General features: G+C 40.1%; 1 protein-coding gene and 1 long non-coding RNA gene across 15 annotated transcripts in view; one reads left to right on the top strand and one right to left on the bottom strand.

The window, feature by feature from the left end:
- Positions 1-7,734, bottom strand: part of LOC111253481 (uncharacterized) — a 33,365-nt gene extending 25,631 nt beyond the window's left edge. For 4 of the 10 annotated variants that reach the window (XR_015322611.1, XR_015322613.1, XR_015322606.1 and 1 more), the window contains exons 1-3: positions 7,638-7,734; positions 1,659-1,780; positions 155-453 (exon numbers count right to left, since the gene is read on the bottom strand). This is a non-coding gene — a long non-coding RNA (uncharacterized LOC111253481). The remainder of the gene's footprint in view (positions 1-154; positions 454-1,658; positions 1,781-7,637) is intronic. The other 6 variants (XR_015322608.1, XR_015322609.1, XR_015322610.1 and 3 more) reach the window with 4 other exon arrangements.
- LOC111253470 (pyrokinin-1 receptor-like) overlaps positions 1-22,564 on the top strand; it is a 34,998-nt gene extending 12,434 nt beyond the window's left edge. Inside the window, exons 2-11 of one of the 5 annotated variants that reach the window (XM_022812896.2) lie at positions 1,665-1,756; positions 4,098-4,230; positions 4,756-4,941; positions 14,060-14,198; positions 14,417-14,562; positions 14,898-15,230; positions 17,238-17,369; positions 17,953-18,084; positions 20,279-20,701; positions 21,299-22,564. In XM_022812896.2, the coding sequence (XP_022668631.1) occupies positions 4,116-4,230; positions 4,756-4,941; positions 14,060-14,198; positions 14,417-14,562; positions 14,898-15,230; positions 17,238-17,369; positions 17,953-18,084; positions 20,279-20,701; positions 21,299-21,372 (1,680 nt within the window). In that variant the 5' untranslated portion in view covers positions 1,665-1,756; positions 4,098-4,115 and the 3' untranslated portion in view covers positions 21,373-22,564. Of the gene's footprint in view, positions 1-1,664; positions 1,798-4,097; positions 4,231-4,755; positions 4,942-14,059; positions 14,199-14,416; positions 14,563-14,897; positions 15,231-17,237; positions 17,370-17,952; positions 18,085-19,258; positions 19,405-20,278; positions 20,702-21,298 lie in introns of those variants that run through there. The other 4 variants (XR_015322594.1, XM_022812877.2, XM_022812887.2 and 1 more) reach the window with 4 other exon arrangements.
- The last annotated feature ends 210 nt before the right edge of the window (positions 22,565-22,774 follow it).

Raw genomic sequence — 22,774 nt, 5'->3', positions numbered from 1 at the left:
TCACCCTAGTTGCTTGTCTTTGCTTCACTTTTGCGAAGATAAACGGTGGAAACATAAAACAATTTTAAATGTTTATACACGTGGTGCAGAAAGCGAAAATTCGATTGGTGCAACAAAAAAAAAGCAGAGGCACCATTCTACGACCAGCTTTTACCTTTCGAAGTAATCCTTGGATGATAGACGTAGGTTGTGACATATGGGATAATTAATTATCCCAAGCTCGTCCTGCCGACTATTGGAAAAGGCGGGTCCTACAAAGTTTCCATAATAAGCCAATGCTTCCCGAACATAGAAGGCAGGTTTCATAGAGATGTTACGATGGCAGGCGTCTGTACCGTTGCCCTAGCAGTTTGCCGCTATTTTTTTTCTGTAGGTCGTGACGGATGTACCGCAATAGTTTCCTCTTCTACGAGTAAGACTGACGATTTAATTAACTGCTGCTTCTAAATACGTCTAATATATGCAGACAGGTACATCAGTTCCTTTAGGTAACTGAGAGATAACGTCAACAGTCAAATCACTTCTTGGAAGAAATCCTTCGATTACTAGCAACAATAATATGACATCTAACCGTAAGCCTGGTACTAGTCGAGCGCTATAACTAAACAGAAAAATTCTGATTCTAATTTAGTTTTATTTCCTGGGCAAAAAAATCATATTCGTCTTATTTTTTTTTTGTTTTCTGTAACGAAAAAAGTATAAAGGGCAACTGAAGTATCTAGAAAGGTCACTTTCGGAGTCTGTAGCAAAATAATTATTAACATATGGCGGGTTAAAGTTAACACGAGAACTAATGTCCAGAAAAGCTGTGAAAACCACCCCGCTTCTCAGAGAGTATCTTTGTGTTCGCATAACAATAGTAAAAAATATCATTTTTTTCACTGTTGTACTGCAACAAGTCTAATAAGATACGTTCATCCTCGTAAAATATACATAAATGCTGCTCCAGTTAAAGGGTAAAACCAGTTTGTTTGCAAACTAAAAGTGGACGCTTTGTTCTGCTCTTTTTTTTTTGTATTTGTCTTTTGCTGTCTCATTCATCTTCTATCCTATTGTAGTGCAACATTTCTATATATATATATATATATATATATGTATAACATCATAATAAAATAATGTCAAGGGTATTATTCCTTGAATTGCAACCCACGATACGTGCAAAACACGGATGTCTATATTTAGTGTGCGTAGGAATAAATTAATCCAATGTGATAATTTTTCTCGTCCAGATAGATTTTCATCTAAGTCTAAAATTCTGTTTGTGCAAAGGTAAACTTTCACAACGAAATGGAGCTACTTGAAAAAAAAAAACAGGGAAAAACGCATGCATTAATGATCCATTATAAATTCTGGTCCGATGTAAATTATACAAACACCCGTTCAATATGTACAGCGTTAGTTAACGCATAACTGAGGGAGCATGCTACTCTGAAAGAAGAAACGTTGTAAACTATTTGTTTTTATGTATAAAAAAGCATATTTGAAGCAAGTACTACCTAATTCATATTGGACAATAGATCAGTCTAGATCAACCAGTTGCGCTTCGTACATTGTCAGTGAGTTCATTGCTAAAACATGTTGAAAATGAAGCAAAGCACCCAGTTATAAGGACTCGAAGTTGAAAAAAAGTATTCTACTATTCGATGCTTTTTGCTTACCTTCAGATGACCAATGGCGTTCAACATTACTTAGGTTGACATGAAAACCTACAACGAAACTACGAGAGTCCACAGCGTCAGCCAGTTGATCCGTCATAGTAGGTGTCCACAGATGTGTAGAACTGCAATGGCTCAAATGGTAACTTTACTATTATACCTGAATTCTGCAAGGCAGTTTCAATTAGTACTGTAGATAGTTTTCTTCATAGTACGTATGTCTTCACCTAATCGTCGTTCCGCTCTTGCCCATGGCGGATCCTGGCAATGATGTCACCGTTCGTGCCGAGAACAATCTCGTCGGTGGGGTACGACGCATTGCCGTCTGTGCCCCTATTCTAAACTCATGTGACTGTTAAATAGTGAGACTAGCACGCTCTATAGTTCTTCTCTACCTTAATCGAATATTGTCCATCGTCATTAGGCTGAGTTTAGTTGATATTGAAAAATGTAGTCATTGTTTTAAAAGTGCCGGCTTGCCGAAGCAGTAACAGAACATGACTTGAGGCAAAACTGTCATCTATTCGTTGGTCCAACTTGCGAGATTACACGATGAAACAGGAGAACCCAGCTCTTTTCGACGGCGTTCTAACTCTACAAGGTAAAAGCTTAAGTAAAACAAACTCCATTTTGTCAGGACACATCGATATCTCTCGCTCGAGCTTTTACGCCAATGATAACATTATCGGATGTTTTTTGTATTTCAATTTACCCAAATTCAGAGTTTAAGCCTCTCAACGCTCGCAAAATACGACTTAGTAGGAAATATTTAAAAAGAACAAGCCATTTGTTTCCCAGTTGATTTAGAATGTGTGACCATGTCATTGGATTGAGGAAAAACCGAAATTAATTATTTTCGGGAAGTACTTTCTATTCTCGGTGTGTCAGCCTGAGGTATTTTTTTTCACAGAAATGGTTGTTTCGGAACCCAAAAGCAGACAGCACTTACTAAAACTTTTCTGAATTGCATTCTGAGAGGGTTCAAAACAAATGGGCCTATACCTGCTTTTCCATAATAAAAAAAATCACCCCAGGCTACCATCTGTGGTACAACATTGACACCATGCATTTTCGATAGACTGGAGTCATCTACTGCAGTTCTAAATAAACGCACCGTGAGCTAACGGCCTTTTCTATTACAGTCAAAATAGTACGATCTATCTTTGTTATTACGAAATTGTCCTATTAATAGAAGCCACGTGTAAGGCTCAATAAAGTTTGGCAACGAAGTTTTAGATAGAAGTAAAAACTTAATCACTCAAGAACAAAAAACTCTAGATCCGCCACTCAGCCATAATAAATAATTTAGCATTATTCCGCATCCCACTGCGTATACGAGGCCTTAGATTGTGCTAGATGAAAATCCTAGCAATAAGAATTATCGTTTTTGAACGCTATGCTAGTTCCTAACCAAAACCGTAGCGTGCTGTAGGTTTATATAGAGAACATAATAAAGGTTATATATTTCCTCGTAAAGTGACTACAAACTATGCAGATTTCAGCGCGACAAAGCATTTATAGGTACGCGTCGATGGCAGCGTGTCGTTTTGTTATATCGCTTCTCCGAAAACTATGCGTTTGTTTCAACCTAGGATCCTTCGTCGTACAATGATATCCTAAAAGGCGGGACTGAGCCTTGCAATGGCTATTACGATTTTTATCAAAGAACAACTGCTCTTTCTTGCTGCCTGTGCGAATAATTTCTATCCCAAGGGGAAAACCTCTGCACTACCTACCGAAAATTACAAAATGGCTAAAACGTCTATTGGCAAAGTAGCTTGGAACCGTACACCTTTACGACACACAAAGGTAAAACCAGAGACACCGCATCTCGGCTAGTACCGCGGCGCGCTTCAGCCGTGTAATAATACCTGTAGAGAGCGGTTGAACGTAATCTTTTTGCGATTCATTTTCAAGTAGTCGGCAGTGTTCTTGCTTCGTACTTGGTTAAAGGGCCTGAGCTCCGGCTCAGTACGTTAATGATATCCAAGCGCTAATGGCAGTACTATGTGAGCTAAATTAAAATCAAGGATTTGTTTTTCTGATGATCGACTTGACTGGTGTAGATGAAGGAGCTCACTACTTGGTGTGCTCCTGCCTGCTGTTCTAAGTTCAGAAAGCACCCATCTTAAAACGAAGCTTGACTCCTATATTAAGAATTCAAATGATTACCAATTTTCATTCACGACGGTGTGCGTCTATCTCGCATAGGCAATGTAACCTAAAATTGTACACTGTCGATATAGGCTGATATTAAAGAAAACTTTTGCGATATCGGCGAATGACCAGTTCTCTGGCCCTTTGTTGTGTTTAGTTGTGTTTTCTTTTTTACCCGAAGTTGAAAGCTATGAGGATGAGTAAGTTTTATATGGGAAACAGCTATATATATATATATATATATATAACACTGACAATTGGGATCATGTTGTTATGGAATTTCAGGACAACGGCGATATCATTATGACGGGCGTTAACACAAGTGGCGTTGATCCGTCTTGGCAGCTTCGTCCTAACTTCACATTTTCAGACCCGTGCAATAGCCAACAAGTGGACCAGTATCTAGCCATGACTCTCGGTAAACACGATTTTTTAGTAAGATCACCTGTTACAAGGATGCTGAATAACAGGCACAGCTGTTGTTGACTTGGTTCATTTGTAGTTTTTGCAACAGACAAACACGACGTCGTTTGTAGTTACGATGCAAACGCTCCCTTTGGGAAGATCTCTATTTGCCTTAGCTGAATTTATCAAGGAGTAAGAAAAATATTCAATACACCAGATTAAAAAAGGACTGACTATTATTTCAGATTAAGTTCATGTATGTCTAGCAGTTCTGCTCCTTGAACTTAAGTCGCTTAGGCTTTTCTTACATTTTGATTGAAATTATATCACTTAGAACGTCCTATTCCAACATATCCATACCGATCATTGTTTGAGTGAAGTAACGATTTCTTTGACTTGTAATACACCGAAGGTGCGCTCTCATTATGCCACACACTGATGATTTTGGGAATATCGGCAGCGAGAAATTTCAGTCCTTGCGAAAAACAACTACATACTTGTGTGAACGTTCGTCTGCGTATCTCTTTAAATCTATCAGGCCCTCGTCAAGTGGCGTGGAGTAAACTTCTTCCGATGACCGTCATCTATTCGCTGATCTTTGTCAGCGGCCTGGTAGGAAACCTTTCGACGTGCATTGTGATAGTACAGAATCCACATATGCACACAGCCACCAATTACTACCTCTTCAACCTAGCCGTCTCCGATCTGCTCACGCTCGTTTTCGGTAGGTACTCTGCAGTTACTAAGGGTAACTTGCTTCATCAAACGTACATTTGTACAATATAGATATAGAGGTATGCAAAACTGATACCTAGAGTAAGCTTATGCTTTCATCTACTCAACCCTAGGACAAACTGTATTTGTAACAGTAACAAGATAGTGTCAGATGGTAGCGTTTCTTGTACACTTACGTATAGGTTCTTATGACTAGCAGTGGTGGCGGTTCGAACTGAACGACAACTTACAACTAATTAATTATGGAAACAACTTTAACGATTGCCCACCGTAATCACAAGCAGTGATTTCGGCCATTTTAGCTGTCGTGTTTCCCGTATGCAAATGCTCACGTATCACAGTCACACTGTTTCCAGCCATTAACGTTATCTGAATCTCGCTTACCAATCATATTCTTACGCATAAAAAAGCATTACATATATTTTGTTTGCGTAATCGTCCTTTGTCAGGCTATTTCTAGCTGATCATATACGTTAGCTGCTCTCTAGGACAACAAGAAAATGATTTGCGATAAAGTTGTTTATGGGTTATTATTTTAGGGATTTGAGGATATCCAATAGCATTGCAATGTATCGGTTAAAAATCCATTTTATCACATTATCCTCATACTAATATTGCGAGTAAGATCCCGCCCGAATGCACTGTTTGACGCTATTTAAGTTAGGATTATATTTGAAATAAATTGATATAACCTTTCGTATATAAGGGCAACGAACAACAAAACAACTGCCCTCCTTGTAAGGCAGTTGAGATTTAACTATATTCTATCATTTTCTGATCGAACAGCATTTTAGTTGGAGAAGGTTTAGTCGGAGAAATCTGCTAAGTCAATCATTCAACAAGCAATAAACATAGTTATTGTCGTCGTTATAGTGTAACTTAATGGAACTTATTAGTCGTCCTTCTTACTACGACCAAACAAACAGGCACAAATACTTTGTTTTACGTACAGGGTCTGTTGTCGAAGTGATGATCTAACAGTCGAATTCTTTAACAGTTCAGATTCAGATGAACGAGAAAGGCGTCTTCGTGGGCGGGGTCCATCTTTATGAGAGGTGTTTAAGGAACATTTTTAGCAATCTTTGTCCACTCATCACAGTTTACTATGGCCAGTTCGAAACGGCTATACGGTACCGACCAGAGAACGTGTAAAAGGAATTTACAGAAAAGATTAACAGACCTCGCGCCGCCATCTCATGCTCTAACTCGTCATTAGACATTAGTACAATAGTTACGGCTTAATCCGCAAAAAATGTTCATCATGCGCCACCTTGCCGTAGGCGCATTTCGAAAAACAGAGATATGTATAGCTCCTACCAATGGGTTATATAATATCGCTGTCATTAGCTAACGTATCGGAAATATTAATTTTACTTATTAAAAAGAATATTGATAAGTAAGGAAAATGCAGACGCGCGCACACACGCGTTATATATCGCTTGCTTGGCAGGGGCCGATAAACATTAATGTGCGTTGACAAAGTTCATTGTAATGTTATTTGATTTCCATTCAAAGAGCGCTGTTCAATGTCTGAACCATGAAATTGAATTCGAGGCTCTCAGTGCCCACTCACATAAAAAAAAAAATGAGAAAGCTTATACCGCCGAGGGAAAGTCTGTCGTCGGTTCGTAGCGGATATACACACATAATAAGCTTGTTTAAAGCTGGGGCTTTTCGACAACGGCGCACCTAATAAGCGAACTGTAGTAAACAGTTCTGGAGCGCCGCATCGAAGAAAATTTATAAACGGGCCATCGTAAAATTTGGACGCCTATCTGTCATTGCTTTCCGGTAGATGTCGCAATAGAATCGGACTATTTACACAGATCCGCAGATTAGTACCTCATAGATACTGAACGTTTCCTAACGTGTTAACTTGTCCGGCCTAAGTTAGTTATTAATTGTCGAGTCGCCTATAATTTACTAGGTGAGAATGAAAAATTCTCAATCAATTTTAATGTCAGCTTATACATAATACATATTCATACGTTTTATGCGCTGAGCCCGCGGGTCCAATTTAAATTCACAGCCTCTTTCTTGTTCTGTAGCCACTGAAACAATAAACGTTTCAGTCTTGAAGACTACGAACACTATATTAACATTTCATTTTATGTTACCATTTTCGCTCATCGGGCTGTTTCAATGGCAACATACGCACAACGTCCCGTCTCAACTTCTGCAAAGTCTATAACATAACACAAAACATGGCACCGATACAGGAGGATCTAAAGCGTCCATTATAGCTATTGTTAGTGTTGGCTACTGGTGCCCCAAAGATTAACTGGGTGTTGCCACCGTTTTGCGCGACATCCTCGCTCGAGTAGACTCGAGGCATCGGCATCGGGGCGTTGACAACAAGTTGATATTTGTTAACAACTGTAGTTTTGATGGTGGTCGGGAAGCGTATTGATCGCACGGAAACGAAGCAGCTTCCAACGCAGTGGTAATAGGTAGCGTAAGCCAGAATCACTGAATGTTCTTTTAGCTGAGGTTGTGATGGGTCGTTACGATAGAACTGGGCGAAGCGACATTCTCTAGCTATTTTTCATTAACAAAAAAAAAGAGACCCAAGCGGGCAACCGTTGGCAGAAATGAGCAGATACAATTCGGCTGAAACGTTTTGGCTTCTTTGAATCGATCACTTGAAAGTGTGCCGTCTGTTCGCACATTCGATGCTGACCGTACCTTCATTTTACGATTACCACAAAGCAATTGTTGTTAACTCGGTGGCTGATGACGTTCGAGTAACAGCAGATACTCTATTTCTTGTGCATTCTCATGGTGTGTACGCTGCTTTTTAACCCAGCTTCGAGACTCGTTAAAGCCTGAACGAGCCAACGCTAATGACTGGGCGTCAAAACATGTATAGCCCACATAGCTGTATTCTCACAGGCGATGGCAATTCGAGAAAAACTACTATAACAGTTTTTTTTTTGGTCAGTGAATGAGGACAGTGCTTTATAATAGTGAAAAAAATTGGTAATGTTTTTAGAAATGAAGGCCATTTATACATTTCTCTGCAAAGGTCTTCCTGCAAGTAATTGGGATACGTTTGATGCTTTTATTATTGAATCGGCTAATATCATCATACACACAAAAAGGGTGCGTGTTACACGAAAAAAGGTGCGTCTAGTTCGTGAAATTACCTGTGCCCCCCCATGCATGGTTACTGCTACCATCTAATTTCGGTTAACGGCTTTAAGAACTAGGGTACATTTTCTACAAAGATTACCAGCTGTGAATTAGCAAGACTTATTTGTAAAATTAACTTAAGAGATAGTGTGAGTGTTTTGCTTTTCAGTAACGATCATAGAGGAGATAAATCAAATTTTTAGTGTCTCAAAAATAAATGATCTTAAAAACAGAAGGGCAACAAGCTAGCCGAATTTTTCTCTTACAAATGAATAACTTCCATTACATCTAGATATAGTAATAGCAAACACCGTGTGCAAAGAGGCCACATTGAACATTATCCAAGATATGTATCCCTTTAAAGCCATTTCACTAAAAACAGGTCCAAGACAAGCTGATCTATTTACATCTTGGGAAATAACAGCGCTAGCTACGAAATCATGTTCTACTTAACTTAGGGCATTAGAAAATTGATTAAGGCAAGCACATGTTATTAAAGATGTTATTTGCCGCCGAAGTTTGTATATACATTTTTTTTGGAAAGGAAGGACAGCGAAAGATGAGAATAGCGGTATTTTTGAGAATTCGCTGTAGTGCGGTCTATGCAATAGCAGAACAAGCTTTACTACTTTAATACTTCGCAGACTTTTCCATTTAGTGTGTTTGAACGACATCTGCGTCATCTGGAAAGATCTACACGAACACAACTAACCCTTATAAGAGATAGTTGACTAGCTAGACTAATTGCTTCTTCGGTGCCATAAAGCTGTGTAGGTATTTTCGTAACGTATCAAAGGCCGGAGCATTAACAGATTGGCTACCTTTACCACCGTAGAGCAAAGTTCAGTTAAAAGCTCTTTGAGATCCCATATCTCAATTACTTGCTAAAGGATGGTAAAGTATCCTTCGTATAAAATGACTCTCAAGTTAAACCCTTTACTTTTTTCGAATAGACTTTACTCATGTCATTGCTTTCTGTTTCATGTGAACCTGCTTGGCTGGCGTTTCGACATACGATTTCAGCATTGCGTTAATACCAATACCCGCATGCAAACGGGAGACATTGGTCCCGATTGACAGAATAACACTAACAACGAAGACCGAAGAAAGTTACTCAACGAACATGAATTCTTAGCCATCGTCAAAACAATGAAAAGGTTCCAGTCATATTAGACCACCATAACTCTGTTAGTTCATGATTGCTAAAGGTTTAATTAAGCAACTGGCATGCTGAGCCCTGCAACGTCAAGAACACAAAGACAGGGACACCGAGCTGCAGATTGTCTCTGTAATATAGCCAGCCTTGTGCAACAAGGTAATGGCTGAGGATCTGACCGACAAGCGGCAGCAACTAGGCTCGACTAAGCCATCGATGTGAAGGTGATTCTATCCTACAAATTGCTATTCAAGCCCGTTCACATTTACGGTTCTCACGTTCGTGGGCGACAGTCTACGCAAGCGCAAATTCGCTTATCGAGGCAATGATCTTGCCCTTATAATTCCCATCCGGTATTACAAGGGCAAGATCAGGAGAAAACCTCCTCGCTTTTTTTTTTGCCTATGAAGGGCACCCGAACTCGATAAAAGCTTACAGCTCAGTAAACTAAAAATATTATTGGCTCAAAGCACAAGCAAAAAGATTCGTCCAGTCGTGCCCCAAATGCTGGACGAAGAGAACAACATTTACGAAATTTGCCTTACTCAAACGCGTGTCAACTCCAGTCACGGTGCTCTAGACTTTTGTCATCGTAGTAATATACTTTACTCTCCGCCAATGATAAACGCTCTTTTGTTGGAAGCCAATCAATATCGTCACGCTTCAAGCTATTCGTCAGTACTGCAGCTACAGCAACAGCCGCAACATTAGGAAACTCCAGCTTATAGGGAACCTAATTGTCATCATTTTCAACTGCACTAGAACTACAGTATCGACAAATTGATGACACATTGCATATATCGACCTGTTCTGTCTCGGACTTAAGCTCAACACCCGACAAAACGAAACATTTACATAAAGCGGGTTTCCCTGATTTACTTATCATACGTAAGTGGTGATTCTGAGGTCTTCCAGTGTGAGCACTTTAAGCTGAGCGCAAGAATGTGACCTACCTCTAAAAGCTGCTTACCAAAAGAGCATTTAATGCTCATTTATTTTGCAGCATACACAGGTTGTCCTAGAAAGCATATACTATTAAATAAATAATATTTAATCTAGTATCCGTTAGGTATAGGAGATATATTTTTTAGACAGATTCCCTTTACTTCGATCCTGTCCATCTAAATGGAGTAGAAGCAGAGTCAGAAATTCAGGTATATGATGTCTCCAGTTCTAGTTCTACAAGGCAGATGCGACACGATAGGGTCTTATATGTGCCGATTTTGAGTGAAACTTATTATTAGATTATGGAATACATATCGTTCGACCACGAAGACATATCTGAACTAAGCCGTTGTAAGCGAACATCTTAAGTAGGTCTGACTTTTTCCCTCGGATCCAATGATGTCTGGCCCCTTTATTTATAATACACCATATTCAAGGTAATTCAAGCTCCTTATGTAGGCTGTTTCTTTCCCAAATTAGAAAAAAGTGTAAAGCACCATTTTTTCAAGTTTTAGCTTTCAAAGCAACTCTTGCTTTTCCTAGACTTCCCTGAGTTACCCCAATTGGCAATTGCTCTACTGTTAGCGTACTTACCTTTGCTTCGACGTCGCCAAGACGCTATCGGCGGTTTCTACAAATAATCAAGGATTTTTCATTATTTGAAAATACGAGACGTTCCACAATGTCGTTCACAGCACTAAAGTTTTCGCTGTCCTACCGGAAACCTGATTTTAGCCGGAATTGACTTAAAAGATAACACTATGAAATGCAATTACCGGTCCTGTTGTTGGTGCTCAGTGAAATTTGGTGCTCAAAAATGGTCTTAAAAAAAGGGGTCGGTCCAGTACCTGCTTTTGGTTTCCAGTAGGAAAAAAGGAAGCTTATTGTAGCCATTTTTTGCTTTCAATATGGTCGTATGTAGGAAAAGACCCATCTGCGATGATCATCAAATAAAAGGTACTTTCGAAAAGATCAGTGTTGACAACGCTCCTTATAGATAACAGTAAAAATATAGCCTTCATAGGTGAGATTTGCCATGATAATTCCTTTAAGATATTCCGAGAAAGATAGTTTGCTTTACGACGAGATGTTTTTGTCGGAATGATGGGGCACCACTTAAATCGTTTATAGCGACTTTAATGCAGCAAAACCGCTCTTGTAGCATTACCTATTGGAATGCGTTTTATTAGGACGAATTATTAATTATTATTTTCGTAAATTTATGAAAATAGTACATTTTTTTAGAGAAAAAACGTGACTGGAGCACATATTTATGCCAATAGTCATAGTTCCAGGACGCGTGCTTAAACACTTCAATGACCCGAATCTGACATAGGTCTTGCATATCTGCCCATAACGATACGTTGCTAAAGGAAACGTCGTAAATCTTTTCATGACCGATAAACATAAACGTTATAAAATCAATTTGTTGTATACGCGCAACATCATTTAACTCTAATTTCGCTCGCGGATATTCTGTTAAGCGTCGATTGAGGCAGAGAGTATCTAAGAATTTCAGTTCACTTACTTAATCAGGCAAATTTTTATGGTTTCCATATGGAGTGAATCTTAGCCCCATAGGTACGTTAGCATGTTTTGCTATTTGGGGTTTTTTTTTTTGAGTATCCATTATAAATACTTTCCTGCCAGACAGTAGATGTGTGTCTCAACGACGTTTTCAATAGATGTCTTCCGAATGCTATCCAATGCAGCTCTGTACCCAGCTGTAGCGTTTGTCGTTATTAAATAATAAAATACCCTCTCTAATCGATACGTAAGTATCTAAATTGTAGCAGATTCTTCAATTGAATTGAAGATCGAAGCAACACTAGCAGAATTTTGCTCGCGTTTCCGTGCGGCGGGAATTTTCACGGTAGTAGTTTATAGAGCAACGGCTCGAGTCTGGAAATAACAATGGTACCTTCGCGGTAATATGCCTATTTGCCAACGTTATTTTGTTTCGCTAGCGATGTCTAGAACAAATATTCCATTTCGTGAAGGAGGCATGATAAGAGTGTTATTATTATATTATCATCAGCCGTCTGTATCTATTCAAGGAAAGGGCTGGTGGTAGAAGATCTTGTTTACGAGTGTCGACGCTGTTATGTAGGAATAGCTTTTTCTGATTGCCATCGACGTACACAGTATTGTTGTTTCTCGGTAAATAGTATAGTTCAAACAACAAATATAACATTATTTACTTAATGCTATAAGCATTAGTAATTGACATAACCTTATGTCGACCTAAACTAGGCCTAAATAAACGACTTCAAATAAACTCTAGACCACGGAATTCGTTTACGAAGTTATTAATAACACCGAATGTAATAATAAGTACGCTGATTATGATTTACTTCTCTATAGAAGTTTGCATGCTACTGCGAGTTCATCGCTCAGTCATGCCCGATTGGCTTGAGTGTTATGTGACGACGAAACTGATCATTACTACCTCGTAGATCGCACGGTCCATTAAATTCGTTAATTATCAGTAGGACGTTTTTTCCGAATTTTACCGAAATTACCGAAGACGTTTCAGAAAACTAGAATAGTTCCCTGGCGCTACTAGTCGGTTTGATTACGGACAACTTGCCGTTCGTACGTATACCGGCACCAATGGTGGATCTTAACTGGTCTGTATATAGGAAGGTTAAATTGTGTTATGTTTGTGCGTTACCATACTCGGCCTCAGATAACATGCATTAGACAAGAACATTAAATAGATTTACCACTATCTCTTTGCTTAGGCTTTCCCTCTCTTCGCTTTGTTTCAAGTCGTCTTAGGCCTGCGCCCCAGACACACGGCGTGTGTCTGTGTACCAGACACTGTTCGAGAGGCGCCTCTGTGGCAACATACGTACACAGCCAATCCTTTTGTTGGCAGCGATTAGCAGCGGAGTAAAGTTTCACGTACTTGACTCGGCTCGCCCAGGATAGTTTGCCCATTGACCCGTGTTCTTTCCCAACCACTCTCGCTGGCGACCAGCTGGCCCAGGCATTTATTAGAACAAACGAAAATCTCCTCGCTAGCTTGTTCGGTTTCTGCTCATGCTCTTGTTGGCTTTAGGTGATGAATTTATGTCTAGTTATTAACTACGTTTGCCCTAATTATGCAGTGTCTTCTTTACAGAAGCGCCTCTAGAAGTCACTCGGACTGAAAGCTATCCGTTCTGAACATGATAGCCTCCTCTGCATGTCAAGGCCAAGGTCATTTTGATGACCTTGCCGACTGGCCTAAAAAAGCCAGATGATTGATGAGCCAAAGGGGCAAAGAAATTAGCCTTTTTTTTTTTATAGCTCACCTGCACGCGACATGCCCCGTTTCGTTGTCCAATTTTCACAAAAGGACTTACGATCGGTCCACGTTCAATCGTTTCCGAAAGGCTCGTATACGTTATCTCCACGTAGTTAATGGTCACATGCCTATAGAGTACGATAAGGTCACATGTCAGAGTTTGGAAATCATCTTGCCCATCCAGCCCATATGCTAATCTCGTTATCATGCGAAACGAAATTAGTCTCAACCTTCCCCTTAGGTTATTACTAGTCTAGGTAAAAATTCATACGAGCTATATCTGCTTAACGCAAAATAAATGTGACGTCTTTTTTTCAATTCAATCAGATTAGATGACCTCTACGTCTGATGTACTGTATCATTTGAAAAAGCTTTGCTTATCATAGAATTAGTAGCAGCAGACTTGCTACTTCCGAACCACGTTCTTCACCCCTGTCTGGCAGTTCGTGATGGAAGGCTGATTTGGTCATTTGTGAATCATACTTCGTTCACGTACTAAAACTTCATCACGTTTAATAGTTCTCTGTAACGAATTAAATTTTTACGAGCCCTTTGTTTCGCGATTCGCTTTTCTCTTCAAAGGTCTTCCGAATGATCTGGTGACCTACTGGCGTCAATATCCGTACGCGTTTGGCTCAACGTTCTGCTCAGTTCGCAATCTTGTCGCCGAGATGACAAGTAACACTTCGGTCTTGACCATAGTGGCCTTCACTCTCGAAAGGTACGTACGACAACCCCTTCGGGGACTGTTGTGGAGGTAGCCGAATTGTTTGATGCCACTTGAATTCGTCCATTACAGAACATGCCAACAGAGAAAACATGTTTTGGACGTAGTAAAATTCGTATATGATACGCTCGTATCCTTCGGGCTTGATCAAAGTAACTTCAAATTTCACCCGTTAGGAATAATTGAGGTTTAATATTGGTCCCTCTTTGCAGGTACCTGGCCATTTGTCATCCACTGTATAAGCACAAAATGTCGAATCAACTACCACGGGTATTGAAAATCCTTACCATTGTCTGGCTTATTGCATTCGTGTCTGCGTTGCCATTTGCTGCCCGTAGTGGACTTCGATATGAGTTTGGTAAGGATGAGCTATGCTGACACATATAGTAAGCTCGTCATAGAAAAAACACTTTTGTTATCGTTTAGTACTGTGGTATTACAGCTCTTTTTCAAGGTTATTATATAGCTTTAATATATGTTCCATCAATAGTAAACATGTTAAATTACTGCCTCCATGTTCCATTACACATTATTATTTCTTTGAACGACTTAAATCGAACGTGCCAGGCTCTTTTTACGAAATAAATTTCACTTGCTCGGATGATCAAATCAAAAAAGATCTTCTAAATTTTCTCTAACACTTAAATAACTTAAAATAGTAAATCCTGTTTTTCTGTGAAATTGCTGTTACAGTAAATGACATCCAACTAGATGACTCGGCATTTTGTATCGTGCAGGGATCCGACAGCGTGAACATAGCGCTTTTTGTCGGCTCCACCGTGACCTTCTTCATTTTGCCAATGATCTTTATTATAATATTGTATATGAGAATAGGTTTTAAGTTACGGCGATCCACTTCGTACAAAAGCGCGTATCAAGCAAGTCTTAAAGAGTCGTTATCTTCGGGAGAAACAATGAAACCTGGAACAACTACGAGTGAACCTGTAAGGAAATTTTCGCTCATTAATGGCACTCGACAACAACAACATCATCTGTCAAGTTCGCGAAAAATTATTAAACTTCTCGGTGAGAATCGGTCATTTTTTCTATTGACTGCGGTTTTATGACCACCTGTTAAATATATATTTTTTAGGCAAAAGTAACGTGCTTTTAAAGTGTAAGTTTATTCAGAGTTGCTTTATTACATTGAATCCTAGAATCACTAGAAAAAAAATATAGGTGTCCACGTTTTAAACGAAGAACAGCAGCACCTTCCAAGGGTGTGGCTGGGAGAGCTATTTTCAACGGTAGCGTGTACGATTTTTTGAGGCACTTGGTTCTATTATAATTTATATACATACAAATACGCACATATGTGTGATTTTCTGCAAATGTACATGAATAGCCTAGATAAATATAACTAGTTATCTCCTTAGTAAAATCGCTGACAATGGAAATGACAAAGATGTTCTAACGTACGACAGCGTGATAAAGACGTGCTTTTAAAGTAAACAGCCTTTTAGTAGATGAACTTGCCAATTAAACGAGACATGTCTCAGCGCTTCTTCTGGCTATAATGTCGACTTCATCCTGGGGGACAGAGCTCCTTTATCCAATGGGCCTTCGAAATATTATTCTTTGTTCCTACTCACTCGACGGACCGTTGCTCCTAAACGACCATAACTTCTCTCAATGGAATGCTTTAGGCAGTCCGCGATGCTGACTTAAAAAAATCTCGCGCTCACGATGGAAGTTATAAGAATTCTTATCTACTAACTTACGTGCGTTTCCTGATACAGCCATCATCTATTTGTTGCGGAATTACCGTTGGCATTATTGCCATTGCGGCCCCTAATGCTGGTAAAATGTTGTCACGTGAAGGTCAAGAACAACATTAGGACGCTGGATGTTTAAGCTGAAAAAGGTTGTAGAAAGGAGCCAGTACAGACAAAATGCAAAAATTGACTGAGGTACTGGTGGGGGGCATCAAATTAGAACGGGTACACACCAGAGGCATGGAATAAGCACGAGCCACGTCCCTCGCGGCAGCGTAGCACGGCTGGTCAGGCAACACGTCATCAAGCCATGCGGCGGATAGTAGCAGGGAATATTGCATTGATCCGAATAGACTGGAACGGCGTAATTTTTTTGCAACGTTCGTATCAGGGTGACAACATAACATGCAAGCAACCAGAAGCAGTGGAGGGAGCATTTGAGCACCTGATTATTCAACCCTCAAAACTGTTGAGGATAGATTCGATTCTCACGTGGCTCCTTTATCGCGCGATCCCATCTCTGTGAAATCTCTGTGTCAAGTACGTGATAACAGGCTCGAGTGGCATGTCGACATAATCTGATAACGCTCGAGAAAGTATATAAAACAGCCTCACCTTTAGTACGCAGTAAGGTATTGTGAAACAGATCGATCCAAATGTGATTTGTCGAACAGATACGCTGTATTTAAGAATCTTCTGTTGCTTCGATATGAATTTGTTCTCATAGCTCAACAGGCACACGCCCCTTAGAATGCTATTTGCTACACACAGTGCAATAAATCTAGGCCAAAGCCTTGGATTCACTGACTTGACCAGGGCTTCAACAATAGTATCGTAATAAGAAAATACGATGCACATTTCACTGCAGTCTTAATAAATCCTACCATTTCATGATAACCATAACTTCTGTCTGTAGGGGTCAATTTAGTTGAATCAGTTTCACTGGTCAATAAGCGCCAACGGCTGGAACACTGACGCTATCTGCCTTAGGGATGACGCGCAGAATTGTCTAGTAATAACGTGTTGGCCTACCAGGCTTAAGAACACATAAGGCAGAATTCAATCCAGTTCGTGCTGGAACAGCCCTGCGGCCGTCCAAAGTAACGCTCAATATTAGTACTGCACATCATACTGGAACTATATCGACTTGTTTGATCGTTGCGTTTACTCGCCGTTAGACTATGATGGCGCACATGTCGCTTTACAAATAATATGTTTTCCAGAGGGCGCTAAGTTTTTTTTATAGTTAACATTTCATTTTTTCGTATACGTTTCGCAACTTCTTTAATGTCTAACTGTGTTTATGCTTTTATTCCAGTGTGTGTTGTAATAATATTTTTCATCTGTTACGCTCCTTACCACGGACAACGACTGATGTACGCTTATGGGACTCATATCGGATGGACACATAGGTTACGAGCGCTCAATGAAGAACTCTTTTATATCGCTGGTATGTACGAGTAAAATACAAAGATCTTTGTAAAGACCTGCGTATAAATGTATTTAAAAATTCGATTTTTCGTGCTCCCGATGCTTTGAGCTTAAGGTGAATGTTATTTCATTTTAGTACGAGGTCCACAGTCATTGTGGGCGGGTTGCTCACTCGTGTCGGATATATGTATAATTGATATCTACTGCCTTTCGTTTAATAAGCGATAGTCACAAATGGTCGCTACCATTTTTACCTATTGTTACGTTAGCCTTTAACATCTTAAGGCCTTTCAGCAAGCAAGTATAAGACCTACTGTTTGTAAGTCGACTTCTGGAGGTAGACCAGCACATTAACAGAAAACGGGCGAACAGAGGAAAGCATCTGGGGATTCGTAAAGCGGTTCAATGCAGCAATATAAATAAACGTTCCACCATGTTTAAAGAAAGGCCATGTACATTATTCTGAACACTTTTTATAACGGTCTTCTAAGTCTGCGCATATGCGCGCGTAACGAAGCAAAAATGTGTATCTATGGGAGGGCAAAAATGCCTCTCTTGCTTTAATACGGGTTGTTCACTTTTTCCTCTGCTTTCGAATGCAGGATGCCTCTACTTTGTGAACTGTACCATAAATCCGATTCTATATAACGTCATCTCCAAGAAGTACCGCGCCGCTTTTAAGCATACGTTGTGCCGTTGTTGTGGGCTACGCGCTACTTCCACCTATTCCCAAGGTAAGTGAAACGAAATCAGTTGAAGTCCGCACGTTACGGGTCCTGCGAACGAGGAAGAGAAGCTCGACCAGCAAGGTTGTTAGCCGACACTAACGTTTCCTAACTATGTTGTATGCGTGGCCTACGTTGGAAAATGTCAGTTATTTTTTCTGACATAAAACGGTATATGCTTAATTTTCGAAAGTCGATTTGTTTTCGGTTTCACAGAGAACAACTCGATATGGACGTTAGATAAGCAAAATCACGGTAAAGAAATTGTCTCGTCCCCGATACGGACCCATATGGTTCGCGTGTATTTTAAACGGACGGTATATCGGGTTAAAGTATCCTCTTCATATCACTAATTGTAATAGTCAACTCCTTTCGTAGTTCGCTTCGCCGTGAATTGCTTTTGTTTTTCCTTATGTGAGTTGTCTGTGGTCCTTTTAGTGCTGCGGATAACATTTGTTCGGTTGTTGTTGACGATCAGCAAGGCACAGGTTTATCCCGAAATGTTCGATATCACATTATCTGTACCCAACTGCAGCTCTCTGCTGACTCCATACTTTTAAGTTTAGACAAAGAAATTTCTGACCGTTTACCAAAATAAATACAGCTAGATTCTTCCCAATAGGTGTAAGGGTTAGGCTCGTTCTCAACAAGGCAATTCGAGCCTTCGGCAGCAGCTATGATAAGCTGTTTCGGGGAACTTACAAGCACTTTTCTAGTAACTTCGAGCGCTCTTTGGAAAAGGAGCTTTCACACGTAACGTACATTGTCTCGTGTTTGTAAGTGTGCCGTGTGCTAAGTTTGACTAGCGCATCGCCTTGCGAGCATTGTAATACGATTTCCGTCATCCCCCTAAATTTTAATTGTAATTATTAGATTAGATACTCATAGCCGTACTCTAGGACCGCAAGGGCATGTGCAAGATCTAATCAATTCAATTCCCTGCAAGAAGTTGTGGTTAGCATCAGAACGTAAGTTGGAATCGAGCCCTCAAAAGAACTGTATAGGGTCAACTGTTCGATTTGAAAGCATTGTCTATCTTCAAATGCTTGATATAGTATAACCACTCTACGATGCTTATTGTTAGGAATTGTGAGACAGACCTCAATCGGCTAGATCTAACCATACATAGTACCCAAACGGAAATCAGCGCGTTTACCCTAAACTTTACTTCCGTCATTCACAGCTGTTCTACCTAAAGCGTTTGAGTAAATCATTTGAAAGGACCTTTGGCGTATCAGTGTTCACATAACGAACCAGTAGCTGACCAAGCTGGAATTTCCTCTCTGGAAAGTATTCAAAAGGAAAATCCGGACTGGACAGTCTAAAAAGGTATATCTTTATATGACATTGTAGGCACCTTTTTGACGCTTCCTGCATTACGGCCAACGCTTCGGCACAGAATTCTATACAGACTGCAAGAATCTGACGTGACAAGTTCTACATTTTTTAACTTTATATATTGGCTCTTGATGTCAGCTCAGTACCCACATGATTTAAATGAGGTCGGGGCACCTTTACGGCTGTTAAGCTCTTTCAGCTATCCTTTAGACAGTACAAAGTACAAAAAAAAAAAGCTCATTTGAGATGAAATTAAGATTAAATCAACAAACCCGTGCTAACAACTGAAGTGTTTAGCTGCTTTGTATAGTGAGTCATTTCATGATAATACTACTAGTAGTAATATTTACTATTAAAAAAGTTTTCTTGGAGCGCAGCAGTAAATGATTACTTTTGTCGTTATTTCCGTCTGGTATATGAAGAAATGCTTGATGATTTAACTTGATTCGCCTTACGCTAGTACCGGTCATTTAGTGTACTAAATTTTATAAAACTAAGATAAAAATTATAAAATCATTTCCATCGCTTCACTGCTACTCCGACACGGTGTGACCCTTCATAAAACCCACGTGGATCTCGAGGTATCCCACTATGCATTAAACTATCCTGTGACCTGCCCCACATACATAAACATTATAGTCAACGAGATGTAAACAGCCGTCGTAAATTACTCTAGCGAAAGTTATATCATCTGGTCGGTCAGTGTTTGTTTACATTAGCACAGAACGAATATTGCAGGTTGTTTATTACACGCCGAACTTCTCTTGGGACCGCGTCGACTGCTACGGCATCAGCTGCTGAAGCGATATTCTGATTCTATTTAAATGGCTTGTTCTATTTTTGTGTGCGTATTGCTTCACTGCAGGAGATCATCGCCCCTCGTACTCTTCGCTCGGGATGTCCAATCAACAGCGGGCATTGGAGCGTAAACGCTACTCTGAAGGCAACCTGGTATCTGTCGGCTCGATGAAGTTCGATTTGGCCCTGCCAGTGCCTCTAACGCATTCGGGCTCGGTAATGGTTGGCGACCCGATGGCCAGGGTACACGCAGTAGACGCTGGCCCGTTAGTCAGCCGCGCGAGTCTCATCCAGAAAACAAACCACATAGCTACATGTTTGCCGAACGATTCATCAATGGTCCCTCACGTACCGATTCACCATACGACAACATGCAATCCTTGTACTACGACGAGAACTTCACCGGTTGCCCTTAGGAGTCTCTTGAGACGTAATCGCTCGGTGTCAATGCGATCTACAGTGACGTTTCTGGACACACCGTCAATCAAAGGTAGAAATTCTCGTCATTACTGCTGTTAGGATAAAAGCTCAGGTGACTTGATTCTTGTCTCAACTTTTGTCCTGCTCATGATTCGGTTGCTCGTAATGGCGCCAACGAGATCTCTGCTACTAGATGTACTAGTACGACACTAGAAACGAATAATACAGTAGTAACCTTTACCTAAAAAACCTAATCCTCATTTCTGCATAATCCTAGATGTATCCGGTCACTGGTTTTGCCTGGTAAAACGAGTATTGGTAGAGGGTAAAAAGATTATACGGTGAAAACACTCGTCACAAGGACTGTGCAATAGTTTTCTTCCTAAGCTTCGTTTCAAGACAAATAACCCAACCCATACAATCACATTTCACTCTTCACTTTCTCACTGCATATAATATTTTAATAACAACACATATTATCACATTCCATAAAAGATCAATAAGATACCCTAAGTCAAAATCCCACTGAGAGCTTGAATCCATCTTCGTGCTTAGCTGCAATAATTAGATCCATTATTTGTTATGCGCTGCATTTTGCATTGATAGCCTAAAGCTTATGCCAAATAATTCTCAAATAGAGTCCGCATAATCACTTTTTGCCTCGCAGGCTGTATTCGTGATCCAAGCATCTGGTGCATAGAAGAAGTCGGTTGCGATGGCCGAAGTCAAGAGGTCGGCTGAGCTGTAGACCAGTTTACTCGCTACTTCACTGGAATTTGCACGATGGCGCGGCAGTCGGAGATCTCTCTTTTCACGCTGTCTAAAATCCGCCGAGCTCCAGCGGGCCTTGCCGGATAATGGGGCAGGCACACCTGAGGGAAGTAAAAAAAAGAACCAGTCAAGGAACGGGACACAGCGGACATGTGTTCGATGGTTGGTCGATGGGTACATGGCTATCGCAAGCGTGTAATTGAGCGGAAGGAGGAAAAAGCTATTTTGAAGTAATTTTTCAAATGAATCCTTTATCCCAAAGGAAATCCCAGAACCTCGCCCTCACAAAACAAGCTTGCCCAGGTCTTTTTAACCGCAGAAATGGAAGTGCTGTTTGTTAAGGTTTTCGAACATCTCAGCGTATCAGAATGAAATATCCCGAAAGACGTTCCGTGCAGTGGCATGCTGTCATGCAGTTATGTAACACTATCTATGTTCTAAGCTCTTCAGCTTCGACCGAAAATTGGCAGAATGACAAGCCCACTGATCAACGTGGCTTGAAACTTCTGAACGTGCACTTCTACCAAATAAACAACTGAAAGAGAAAGACGAGTTCGATATTTATCTTAACGAATCAACTGAAGTGAATAGTCGAAACTGTGATGTTGAGGATCTCGCGAGCTCTTATATATATATATATATATAGATATGCGAAATGAGCGATCAATATCTTCAGGTGTGATTTGATAAAAATTGAATTTATTATGTACATTTGTCGATGTATGATATCGCAATGGAGCCATTTTTCTTACCGCTGATAGTACGCCACATTTCTCAAGTCGATGTTCTTGTCGTAAGACGCTCGTCTTGTGCTTAAATCGAAACTTAGAAGCACATACACAACAAGCTTCCATGTGGCGAACAAACATTCTATCGTTCCGGAATTATCTGCTCGACTCGAAAATTGACTGGGCGATATACAGCCTAATACTATAAATATTTTAAATAATAAAGAAAGTTAGTGAATTTATTGCCATTCTAATTAAGTAAAATCAAATATAAACTGGGCAAAATATACAGAACCGGAAAGTAGTATAGAGCAAGAGATATCGAACAGCAAAAAAAAAACGTGATAAATTCCTATAGAAATGGATATATACACCGAATGAATGTACATATATGTATGGCAAGACGACAAATAAAAACAATATAAACAAAGGTAGGCAATGTGTTTTCCATCTTAATTCATTTTTCGTTTGTTGTAATTTCCGATACGTATGGGTGTAGTTGTTCGAAAGCAAAGCTCTAATGCCAGACAACTCTTCAGGCCTTGAATATTACACGCGCCTGGGTTTCACAAGCGAGCTAGCAAGAGCAACAACAACTACTACGACTTTTGAAAATCGTGTAGAAATATGAGATTTCCCTGCGG

The sequence above is a fragment of the Varroa destructor genome, unplaced genomic scaffold (genome assembly GCF_002443255.2).
Source record: "Varroa destructor unplaced genomic scaffold, Vdes_3.0 BEIS01000001.1, whole genome shotgun sequence".
NCBI lineage: Eukaryota > Metazoa > Arthropoda > Arachnida > Mesostigmata > Varroidae > Varroa > Varroa destructor.
The sequence above is the reverse complement of the archived record's forward strand: the minus strand, read 5'-3'. Positions and strand labels throughout refer to the sequence as shown.